Source organism: Nicotiana sylvestris, chromosome 12 (genome assembly GCF_000393655.2).
Source record: "Nicotiana sylvestris chromosome 12, ASM39365v2, whole genome shotgun sequence".
Taxonomy (NCBI): Eukaryota; Viridiplantae; Streptophyta; class Magnoliopsida; order Solanales; family Solanaceae; genus Nicotiana; species Nicotiana sylvestris.
Genome location: NC_091068.1, coordinates 79,593,753 through 79,605,972, shown reverse-complemented (window position 1 = coordinate 79,605,972; position 12,220 = coordinate 79,593,753). Strand labels below are relative to the sequence as shown.

Below are 12,220 nucleotides of genomic sequence, written 5' to 3'. Positions count from 1 at the left end.
GATGTATCATTTTCTGCCAAACAACCTCTAATCTGGTGTTTGAGATTATTTACACTTGATCCATATGGTAATAGCAAGTAAAGGCCACCCTTTTCTTTACCAATCCCCCTCACTTTCCCAGTGCATAGGTCCTGGAATACACAGAATGATGGAAAGAAAAGTGCTGAGCAAAACAACTCCTTAGTCAATTTTGATACTGATAGTAAGTTGTACTTGAAGTCAGGCACATACAAAATATTCTGAATTGATTCACCACCTGTGATTTTACACTTTCCTTGGTACATAACTGGTACTGTTTTACCATTTGGCATATGAACATTACCTCTTTTGGTGTTAGGCAATTTAGTTATGTCATTCAGCAGGTTAATGTTTGAAGTCATGTGGTTTGTTGCTCCAGTATCAATGATCCAAGAAGTATCACACGTTTGAGTCAGTTGAGAATCAGTATTACCTGCCATATTAGCTGCAAATTTTTCTCCTTTGTCCTGATTCAATAGCTTTATTATCTGGTTGTACTGCTCATCAATGAAGTACTTGTGCATTCCTTGTCTTGCCAAATTAGAATCTGCAGTTGTGGCGGCTTGGAGCACATCATCCTTGGTATGAAATCCATCACTTATGGCTGCATTAGCTTATCGATATTCCTGCTTCTTCTTTCCCTTGAAACTAGGTGGATAGCCCACTAATTTGTAACAAGTATCCTTAGTGTGACCCTTGATTCTGCAATACTCACAATATAGGTTTCCATACCTTTTGAACTTCTGTGAATTATCTCTTGAACTCATTAAGGCAGTAGAATCATTCACCTCATTCATAGGTGTATTGGTCATATGGACCTTCCTTTGATTCTCTTCATTAATCAACATAGCATAAGCACGACTCACATTTGGTGATGGTGACATGAGCAACACTGACTTCTAATGGCACTAAAGCTATCGTTTAATCCCATCAAAAAATTGAAAAGAATTCTGTTGTTCTAGATGTGTTATGAATTCTCTTGTTTTAGGAATCACAGGCAGAGTTGGAATAAGTGCACTATACTCATCCCACAACAGCTTAAGTCTAGAATGATAAGCAGAGATACTGGAAGTACCTTGAGAAATTGTAGCAATTTCTCGTTGAAGATTATAGATCCTTGATCCATTGATCTTGTCAAAACGATCCTGCAAATCAGTCCAAACTTCATGAGCATTGCTGGCATAAACTATCCCGTTTACCAGCTCCGTCGAGACATTGTTCATGATCCAAGTCAAAACTGTAGCATTAACACGTTCCCAGTCCTCGCCTAGATCAGCAGTGAATTGATCCTTAGTGCATGTACCATCTATGAACCCTAGTTTTCTCTTAGCTCTCAACGCAATCTTCATTGCTCTGCTCCAGACCGAATAATTCTTGCTCCCAGTCAAATGAACGAAAATTATCACATTTCCCGGCGCATCTGAAGGTTGTAGATACAATGGATGTCGCGGATTGTCAATGTTCATCTCAGCCATTATCGGTCTGCTCAGAAATTAGGAATTTTGAAGAAGACGAAGAACAATCGAAAAAATTTCTCAACAATTTCACAGAACAACTCTTAAAGCTAGATCTTCACAGCTCCAATCGATTCTCTTAGCTCTGATACCATGTTAAATCCACCATTATTGATAGGTGGTTGAGCTCAACTAAGAAGAAAGAAAATGAGGACTGTGAGTGGAAGCTTCTGGATCAGTTGTAATTTTTGTGTATTGAGAGAAAACTTATCTCGTTACAAAATGAAGTCCCTACCTCACTGATATATACATGTGTGTATATATATACAACTAACTATATCCTTTTAATTATCACTAACAACCTTCCTAATTTCGTTATAACTAACTATTAGTAACTAACTACCAATGAGCTAAAATCACCGTTTGTCACCTAACAGATAGCCTTAGTTTCCAGTTGTCATTGCAGCACTTCAACAATTTATTATGTTTTTTATTTGTTTAATCTAATGTCATTAATCATTTGTATTGAATTAATATGCATATCCTTAAAACCACAAATAAATTCAACTGTTATCCATTTTTTTTAGGGCAAACAAGCTTAAGAGGTCACAAGATTTAGTTTCTTTCCCCAACCCCTTGGATCAAACCTAGTTTTAAACTCCTGATCAAATCATTGTGGAATATCAGAAGATCTTGAGACTAAATTATGTTGGTGGGGGCACTTACCTTAAAGTAAAACTCCCAACTGCTAGGCAACATGTTTTTCGTATAAACAAAGAAAAACTCAAAGATCAAAAGAATTTGGCCCCTCCAATGTTATGCATCAATGACACATCACCTCCTATCATTTCGATTTTGGTAGATTGCCATCATTGCTCAAAGGACAAAATCATTTGAATCATCCGACGTCTTTTTCCTATCATCTCATCTTAGTGGAGTTGGAACCAAAAATTTCAGATGAACGGGTAATTTATTAGCATGTACATAACTTAGGTGTTTAATGAGTTCTGTAAAAATATGAGATTTTAAAACTTCAGTGCCTTCTAAAGAAAATTAAGCATACGTAAATTGTAGAGAAATCAGTTTTCTGCGGTAAATGTAAATCCTTCTGTATGGTCGTGTAACTTGTGTAAGAAAATATATTTGGTCTAGCAGTTGGGAGGTAGGCAGTTCAGATTATAGCCTAACGAACTAAGTTTTTGAATGTACAATTTAGTCCCAATTTCTTGAATTGTTTTCAAACAAACCCGCGTTACGGGAGATTAGAATTAGTTAAGCAGCTAGTTTATTTTGTTGCTGATGACTTTTGCCTTGTTAAATATTGATCCTAGTAATGATTAATTCAGAAAGAAAATCAAATTAAATCAAATACCTTTGCTTTAATTTTATTTTTTCCCCTCTATAAAAGAACTCAACATTGGAGTTCATACATTGAGTTAAGAGCATTTTGCCTCTCTAATGTTTAACATCCAACTACTTCCATTTCTATTTGTATGTTAAATTCCTCACCATGATGATTAAAAAAAAAAAAAAAAAGAGGAAATAGAGGAGACTTGCTTGGATTTCCTTTTTGGCAGGGTTGGCGTGGGGTTGAAGATGGAAGGTAGCAGGTCTATTCAGTTGCTAAGGTGATTCTAATCGTTTGAAGTTACTGTTAAATCAATAATTTATACATATTCAATGAAAATTTTAAAACAAATACAGGGTTCGAATCAAAGCTACTGGGTTCGGCCGAACCCGCTCCCGGCTCTCTAACTCCGACCCTGGCTAAGGTGTGTTATTTGATAACGCTTCACACAAAAAATCATATATATATATGCGTAAATAATAGTACTTTCCTAAAATACTATATGCATACATATTAGGTGTACACAACTTGAAAATAACACAGTAAATATGAATTTGGGACAAGAAATGAAGCCTTAAAATCCACCCACTGACAAGCAGAAATTCGACAATAAACCGACACTGCTAATGCATCCATATATTAAGATTTAAGGATCTAAGGTTACAGGCACAATAAAGAGAATTTATTAAGCCAATGGAATGGTAAACAAGGCTTTACACTCGGAAGCCACAAAAACTCATCTCAGCTTTCAGCTGTCTTTTCTGACCCTACTTACATTTTTCTGATTATCCTCATCTGTACAATCCTCTTAAGTGGTATGCCATCCAACATTTGAAGAATAGAAGAATTACAATAAGACTTGACACCAATATGCTGCTGCTAATGCCATGCATTATCAAATAGGATCTGTAGCTTCGTCGTAAACCAGCTGTATCAGCATTTAACAGATCATCTATTGCCACCATTCAATCAAGCAACAAGACTTTGATTCTTCGATTTACTAGTCTGAAGGCTAGATGAAGCATTGGATAAATTCATAAAGGAAGGTTATATTCTAAGCTTTCTGAAATGTACGCGAAGAAACTCCATGCAGAAGCCTGACAAATCCCAAGAAACTGAGCTTCCCATCAGAATGCCTTATCCAGTCCTGCAGGACTACATGAACTGGAACTGAAGGACTAAGCCCGAGCTCCTGTTTGAAGAAACCGGATAGGAAAAATTAGCAAGCTAGAAGCTGAGAATTAAAGATTTTTTCCGCAATTTTGCAATATGTCAGTTGACAAATTTCAGAAATCGATTTAGGCAAGTTTAGTCCTGCCACCACCATATTCCTATATGTTTTTAATTTCTTACCACGTAATAAATGATGATTTAACTTATATAAAAAGCTCAATCTTTGTATCTATTACACATTTTCTTTTACCTTAGAAGTAGAACAGCTCGTATCTTTGAACCAAAAAATGAACTCTGTACGTGTCAACTTGTTCTGTTTTACTTGACAATGTCATAAGCAAATAATAATAATGCACGTTGGAAATTATTACTCCCTCCTTTATGATATAAGTTCTATTGATGGAGTCAGATACTTGCCCACCCCTATTTATAAAGATTACTATTAGAATCACGATGAGAAAGGGGGAAGGGGGGAAATTGTACCGAGGCGAGTTCTTCTATCATAATAGGCCTGTTCCCTTCCTTTTCGAAGAACTCATAGCCACGACGAGCATGTTGCTCCCAGCTTTCCATTCCCTCAAGCTGATGTACACTTATCGCAGCAGCACAGAATTCTTCAAAATCCAACTTTCTGTATTGAAGAGAACTCACCTGCTCGGGGCATGAAAAAAGTCAGTGAATAAAATTCGTCATTACATCATTACGTCCATCAGGATTTTTCGCATAAATTTCATAACTTCAACAAGATAAAATCAAAGGAGCTTCCTAAGCTTACCGTATTGACAAAGTCGAAAACCCTTGAGTCCTTCATTGCATCGGTGGCATTCTTCATCACAGCCTGCCAAGTCATTGAACTCATTTCAGAAGTGGAGAATCGTAAATAAAGAAAGAGTACATTGAAAGAAAAATAGAAAATCAGTCAACATTCTTTTTAGTTTCTTTTTATTTTTCAGTAATGATGATGGTTGAGGATAGAGCTACAAGTCCACTTTTGCTTACCATTTTGAAGTTTGATAGAGCTACAAGTCCACTTTTGCTTGGCCCTAATAATGTAAACTGATCCCGAAGATAAGCTAGCTGTTGTATAGTCAATGTCTTAGCAAGAGCCTGTTACAGTAGCCACAAACGATAAATCATACAGCTAACTAATTGAGGGGCTAACATTTTTTTAGTAAGTCAAAATACTATCATTCATATTGCTCCAAGATTGTGTCACTGTACAATATGGATAATCTACAGACTAGCATCTTGCATGAGGGTGCTTATGGCATTTGCATTCTTTGCTATTTATATACTATAATCTCTCAGTAACAGGACAAATCTGTTTCTGTACATATTTACAGGATCACAGAAACGATGAACAGGTTATATTAGAACCTTGCTGATCACATCATGCTCCCTTAGCTATTTGGTGCGGGGGCGATGGAAAGAGATTGAAGAAATATAACAGGAACTAAACATAAAAGAACTTATATCACCTTAACATGCCTAAAAAAGCATGGCACTACTTACAGAAGTGCTCATATTAGATTTTTTGGCTAAATTATATGACTGCTGAACTTAGAAGACAAGTTCCACCAGAACAGATATACATACCCTTAAAGCAGCTTTTCGAAGAGAAGACGAATATACATAAGCTTTTGCAAGCTTATATACTATCATATCCAAAGGAATCTTCACATCATGATAACCAGCCAACCAAGGATGACCTAGACAAGTAATGAGACAGGTTAAGAAATCAATAATACAGCTAAAATCTGATAAATTACTAAGATAATAAACATGAAACCACATAGGTAAATTGGTTATGTCAAGAAGTTAGTATAGCTTCATCTATGGCGGCGAAGAGTTCTTGTCTAGAGTTCTTCTCGAGACAAGACTTGACAAGGACATTAAGGAACTTGAAACTGGTAGAGGTATATCCTTACTCCACTATTATAAGGTCTACTACAGGATGCTGAGAGGATACATCCAAATATGATATTGTACAAAGAGACTTACTGAGAGCCTGAGCTGCAGTTAGCCTTTTGCGGTAATCCTTATTCAGCAATCTTTTTACAAAGTCTACTGCATCAGAAGACAAAGAGGGCCAAGGGGCTTCTTCAAAGTTTGGATCAGTTTTCAGGATGGCCCTAAATATACCAGACTCTGTTCGCGCCCAGAAAGGTCTGCTTCCACAGAGAAGAATATAGGCAATTACACCAATGCTCCACATGTCCGCTTCTGTTCCATAAGATCTATGCAAAACCTCAGGAGCAACATAGTATGCACTTCCAACAATATCATTAAGCCTTTCATCTGCAAATATTTCCATCAGTCAACCATGGCATGCTACAATAACAGAATAAGAAATGATAAAAGCGTTGTATGCATTAACATTACCTGGTTTTACGTAATCAGAAAGACCAAAGTCAATGGCCTTTAAAGGAGAGTTCTCATCCTTAGAAACAAAAAGGAAGTTCTGAATAAAACACAAGAACAGCTGTCAATATAATGAGCTCGGAAACCAAAGAAATAAAAAGAGCATACGCTGTAGAGAGTGAGGGAGGAAAGAGATGGCACTACAGTTGTTTCACCTATATGGTGAGATTAGAAGAAACCCTAAACATTTCCAGCAGATACTGTAAGAACAAATGCAGAGCATAACTAAGCAGTTTGATTTGGTTGAGCTGATTTGACTCTCTCAATACTTTGCAGGGGCTTATACAAAATTATGATTGGGTTATCAGCATTCATCATGTGATATTATGTTACCGAAAATTCCCATGAATGTTCTTTTAGTCACCTAATTAGTTGAGAAGGATCCTAGATATCCTAATTGAATAATTGACATAAAAGATGGAAATACAGGATTACTCACTTCCTGTACTGTAACGTGTTGCACACAATTAATATCAGTTATTAAGTTGATGATGTCTTGAGTGTTTTCTTTGGTATTTGAGGTTATTAATCATGCTATTATGCTTGCGTTCGTGCACTTAATGCCCATCATAAAAAATTAGTACAACACTTTCCTCAGTAAGCTTGATCCTATTTCATAGGTTAACTCAAGAAAATTTTATCAACAAATTCCTAACCAGTTCTCCAAATACAAACGCTAGATTCTTATTTATTTCCTTACCAAATATACAAAGAAGCCATATAATATAAGAAAATTTACCAATGAGATATCTGATTACAGTAGTGAAGCAATTCTACACAAGTTTTAGTAGATTGCCATATTGATTGCACTACGCATTTCTTAATGCTTCAACCAAATACAGATACAGGTCAGACTATTTACAGGAGCTAAAACAGCAATCGGAATCACCCATCCCTGAATATGGAAATTCAACCATTTAATCAGAAAGTTTAAAAACCTTAAAGATTTCCCCATTTTTTGTTTTTTTCCCTCAAGAATCTTGAAAATAATGAGTAAATACCAGCAACAAATATAAAAATTGCCGAGCTTTTTCGTAGTTGGACATTCTTTTTCTTGCTCATTTGTTTGTAAATGTAAAGTTCAACAATAACTTGTTAGGTAGGTCTAGCCATCAAGTGAGTAATCTGCTACTAGAAACAGAAGTTTTAAACCAAAGTAGAGGGTGTATTGCAAAGAATGTTTTGAGTATTTTTATGTCATAAGGAAATAAAAAGAATTCATTACCTCAGGCTTTAAGTCACGGTGAACAACCCCTTGAAGATGACAGTATGATGTCACGCTTAGAAGCTGCACCATGACAGCTTTGGCATCTTCTTCAGAGTATTTCCCACCCCTTCAAAAGAAATCGGAAGTCAGGATGTTTACATAGGAGAATAACAAGCATACAAAGCTGAAAATGTATTAAGTACGCACCTTGCAAGTATCCGGTCCAGTAATTCTCCTCCTTTACATAACCTGAAGAAGATTTCACAAAGATAAGTATACAAAAATGGGTAAAACATAAAAGCCAGAATTGATGAACTATAATAGATATCTCTCCTGGTTTGGCAAACAATTATAAAAACATTGGAAATATGAATCAGGATGATTCTTTATGTATCTTAATCTACTACTCTGATATTAAACTAGCTTGACAATAGAAAACTCACATCAGCCATGAAGATTGTTGGCATTAAATCATTTGCACATCTAAAAAAGATTTAGCAGTCGATGAATGACAACCATTTATTTTAGTTTTGCCGACATTAATGATTCAAGCCAATGCAAACATTTGGAAGGACATAGACCAAACTAAAACATTTTTTTTATGTGTAATCTACAAATCTCCATCATGTAATTAAGTTGCCTAATAGAAAACAAAAGATCATATTTCTTTTCCTATCAGAATGCTGAAGTATTAACATTGACATGTTACCCTGAAAGGTGGTCTACACATTCTGAATTCAACATAAACATCAAGCAAAAACAGCATTAAGATTGACTAATTTAACTTACTCCATGACTATATAAACATTTTCCTCGTCCTCATAGGCATCATAGAATTGAACCAGATTCCTATGTCCTGTTAAAGCACGCAATATTTTGACTTCTCTCCTTACGTCCTCAATTGCAATTGCTGTGGTCATCTGCAAAAGATTCCTCAGTCTCATTAAAAAGAAAGAATGAATACAATAAGGTTCAATACTGCTTTTGGCGTGCAAATAACAGGATAACATCATGTAAAACACAGTTGACAAGAAAATGATTGGAATCATCTTCCACCTAATGCTTTGCTTCAACTTTTATATGTAAAAATAGACAAAACCCGCAAAATTTTCAGATACTAGAACATCATCTAGCTATTAGTCAACCTTTTCTTTTCTTGATAGGTAACAAACTATACGACATAAAATCCTATTTGGCCAAGGTCAATTTCTCATAAACGTAATAATGGAAGTTCCAACAAATCTATCTAGCCCACTTGCCATCCTTCTCAACCATTTCTGGAACCAACACTTGTCAAAACAATGAGAACATCCGGCTATTACTATATCTCTGCAAAAAGACCGTAGCTCATTCAAAGTCACCAAACACTTTGCACCTCAAAGCACTTACAATTGATGACATCTCGACCAGTTAATATTACAATCAGCAGCAATGACAAATGAAGACTTCAACAAGATTTAGCAATCAAACAGAATATAGAAACAAAACTCTCACAATACTTTCTTTAATAGGGAAAACAGCATAAAAGGGCAAACCTTTGATTTTGGGATAACTTTAACAGCCACATCATGCCCTTTCAAACTCCCTTTTTTCCCCTTAGCTGCAGAAGTATAACCAAAATGGCCTCTTCCGACTTCTTCTCCAAGCTCATAGTGGCTTAAGAAATTCTTTGAGTATCCAAAATTCTTATCCAAACCAATATCACACTCACTCCCCTCAGGAATTGTAGCTTCATTAGGTTTAATTGAGCCATGCCTCCTAGCAAGCAATGCCCTTATATGCTTAGCTGGTGATGGTGGTGGAAATGGGCGTTTGAGAAATCTCAAAGGGGTTGAAGTTACACTAGAATTGGAAGCTGGGGAATTCTTGAATCCACTAGGCAAAGGACTTGGGCTGTAAAAAGGAAATTTTGGTGTTTTCCCAGTGTGGGAACTCAATTCAGTCTCATTATCAATGGGAATTATGGGATTTTCAGACAAGTTTTGTGGGGGTTCAATGGGTTTTCCATGACAAAGTCCCATGGAATCAAGAACACAATTTAGATAGGATCAACAGAATTCAATTAATCAAAAGGAAAAAAACAGAAGAAGTAAAGTTAAAAACTTTATACCAAGAACTAACAGGGAAATACTGAGAATTAAACCATTACAAGGAGAAAAAGAAACAAGAGCAAATTCTCAAGAGTTTTGAGCTCAAACAAATAGAATACAAACTACAAATAACCAAACAAATGAAAAAAAAGGGAATTCTCAGACACCCAACAATTGAAGAAGTAAGAAAGTCACAATCTTGGAACTGAAAAACAAGAAAAAGTGGGATTTTTAAGCTTAGAACAGCAGAACCAAGAAGGGATCAACAAAGATTTTGAGCAAAGGTATTTAAGGTCCAAGAACAATTCCTAGGGAAAAGAGAAAATCCCAATAAGAAAAGGAATTAGACTTTGTGATCAAATGATCAATGCCAGAGAGACAAAGCTCAACAAGAATCAAAGATTTTACTAACAGGTTACAGCTGAAGAAATGGAAAGAAATAAGAGGGAAGTATGGAATCAAAGTATCAAATTAAAGCAAGAGAACCTAAGGGAAAATACTTTTTTTTTTAACCAAGAGGAAGGTAAAGAATGAACAAGAATGATAGAGGAGCTAAAAAGTGAGAAAAAAAGATGCTTAGCAGAAGCAGGAAGAAAATAAAGGTGAAGGGGAAAAGGAAAGGAAAGAAGCTAATCTCCTTTGGTTGTCTGATTTCTCAACTTTTTCTTTAGTATATTATTTCTTTTTCTTTTATAAAAAATTATGGTGTTGGGAGTTAGAACTAATTTCTAAGTATTCCAATTCATGTGAACCTGTTTAACTGAGTCCGAAGATTAAAAAAATGAATTACTTTTAGAATTTATGGTCTAAACAAGTCAAAAAGGGATCCAGAGTATTTGTGTGGTTCTAAAAGTTTCTCATATCAAGGGTAGAATTGTAAGTTTAAGTTAAATTGTTTCCAAATTTGGAAAGAGATCGTTTTTTTTAACGGACTAAAAAGGAAATAGATTTAGGAACAGAGAGTAATATTTAGTAGACGGAAGAGAAGAAATTACCTCGTATTTTTGCTTAAACATGAAATTCATCATTTCAACTCACCTCTTTGGCTTCTTTTAGTATTGTTGTTTTCCTTTTTTTTTAATTGTGGGTGTTTTTTCTTTTTGGATTTTCTTTCATTTGCTTTGAATGAAAATATTATTAATTGTTAATAATGTAAGTGGGGTTTGAGGTTTGGATCCTTCCAGCCTGTCTTTATTTTGAGAGAGAGAGAGAGAGAAGCATTTGTGTTTTGTTATGTGAACATTTGTGAACAACTATGCTAACCAATATATTGCCTGTAAAGGTTGAGGTTTGACTTGTACTATCTGGCTTTTGTTGAACTTTGAAATTTTGCTGTATTTGTTGTAGTATTACCTCTTAATTCTGTTTTCACAATAGAACTCTCTAATTTTTAATTTGACTTCTTAAAAGAGAAAAGAATGGTATCATAAACTTCTGCTCTTGAATTACTATCTTTAAATATTTTTATTTGCCAATGGAAAATACTAACCTTTTTTAGCAGTCACAAAACAGAAGAAATTTCGCTGTATGATTATTCTGTAAAATAGCATTTTCTGCTACATCTTTTTTTTTTTTTTTAAGTTATCAGTTTCCTACTTAAACTATTCAGTGTCCTCAAAACCTCCCTGAACTATATTATCGCTCGTATTAAAAATCTCTCGTCGCTGACATGACATAACATGTGTAGATACTCACTTGGGAGCGCATGATAACTGGAAAAAAAACCCATCAAAATGGCCCACAGAAAATAATGGTTAGTTAGCCTAACCCTCTTTTAAATTTATTTTTTTAATAAATATGCTCATTTCATTTATATCTATCTTTCTTCCTCATTTTTAATCATTCTTCCTTATTCTCTCACCTTTCTTCTTTATTTTCACCTTCTTCCTCATTTTTTAACCTTTTTTCTTCAGTTCTCCGTATGGATTTCCTCTCGAAAAATTTCTCCCTCTCTTGTTTTCTTTGAAATTATTTATTCTCTTTCTTGTTTTAGTCTTCTTTCATGTGTTACACATATTGTTGAAAGAATACCAATTTAAATCTTCTTATTAAACTCAACACCTTGTAAAGAATAAAGCTAAATCTCTTGAACCTTCTTTATGTAATATGGTATTAGAGAATATAATTGTTGGGAAATTGATTTTTTATTTGCAATTTTTTTGAGTAATTATTATTTTGGTAATATAAGATGACTTTTAAGAAATACAACACTATATGCATTTATTTGTATTTTAACTGTGCTACAAGTTGAATATAAATAAGGACTTATCAATTGGAGTCTAGCATAAAGCACAATCATAACTAAACCTAAAATTAACATGGTACATTAGATATTATTTTGACCAAAACTCCTAGAATTAATCAATCATTCGAGAGTAATATATTATAAGTAAACTATATAAGAACTTTGTATGAATCATAAGTTAATATAGTTAGACAGACGTACCTTTAAAAGTCAAACGTGGGATTTTGATATATAGGGGAATATAGTTCAAGGGAGTTTTGGGGA

General features: G+C 34.7%; 2 protein-coding genes across 2 annotated transcripts; both read right to left on the bottom strand.

Annotated features, from left to right (window-relative positions):
- Positions 1-632: 632 nt before the first annotated feature.
- Positions 633-1,493, bottom strand: LOC138883262 (uncharacterized). The gene is made up of 2 exons (XM_070163942.1): positions 1,014-1,493; positions 633-917 (listed from the first exon to the last, which is right to left on the bottom strand). The coding sequence occupies exons 1-2, from the start codon at positions 1,491-1,493 to the stop codon at positions 633-635; spliced, it is 765 nt and encodes a 254-aa protein (XP_070020043.1).
- Positions 1,494-3,422: 1,929 nt separating this feature from the next.
- On the bottom strand, positions 3,423-10,357 carry LOC104213575 (CDPK-related kinase 1-like). Its single transcript, XM_009763107.2, has 11 exons — positions 9,157-10,357; positions 8,411-8,541; positions 7,829-7,870; positions 7,640-7,748; positions 6,376-6,454; positions 5,995-6,291; positions 5,590-5,702; positions 4,993-5,100; positions 4,769-4,831; positions 4,477-4,644; positions 3,423-4,012 (listed from the first exon to the last, which is right to left on the bottom strand). The coding sequence occupies exons 1-11, from the start codon at positions 9,640-9,642 to the stop codon at positions 3,875-3,877; spliced, it is 1,734 nt and encodes a 577-aa protein (XP_009761409.1). The 5' UTR covers positions 9,643-10,357; the 3' UTR covers positions 3,423-3,874.
- Positions 10,358-12,220: the final 1,863 nt, after the last annotated feature.

Excerpts from the sequence above, each read along its gene's own strand:
- LOC104213575 (XM_009763107.2), bottom strand. The coding sequence starts at position 9,642 with ATGGGACTTTGTCATGGAAAACCCATTGAACCCCCACAAAACTTGTCT. Across the intron at positions 8,542-9,156 it reads AAGTTATCCCAAAATCAAAG|ATGACCACAGCAATTGCAAT; the intron begins GTTTGCCCTTTT and ends AATCTTTTGCAG. Across the intron at positions 7,749-7,828 it reads CTGGACCGGATACTTGCAAG|GGGTGGGAAATACTCTGAAG; the intron begins GTGCGTACTTAA and ends TTTCTTTTGAAG.
- LOC138883262 (XM_070163942.1), bottom strand. The coding sequence starts at position 1,493 with ATGGCTGAGATGAACATTGACAATCCGCGACATCCATTGTATCTACAA. Across the intron at positions 918-1,013 it reads CACTTATTCCAACTCTGCCT|AAGTCAGTGTTGCTCATGTC; the intron begins GTGATTCCTAAA and ends TAGTGCCATTAG.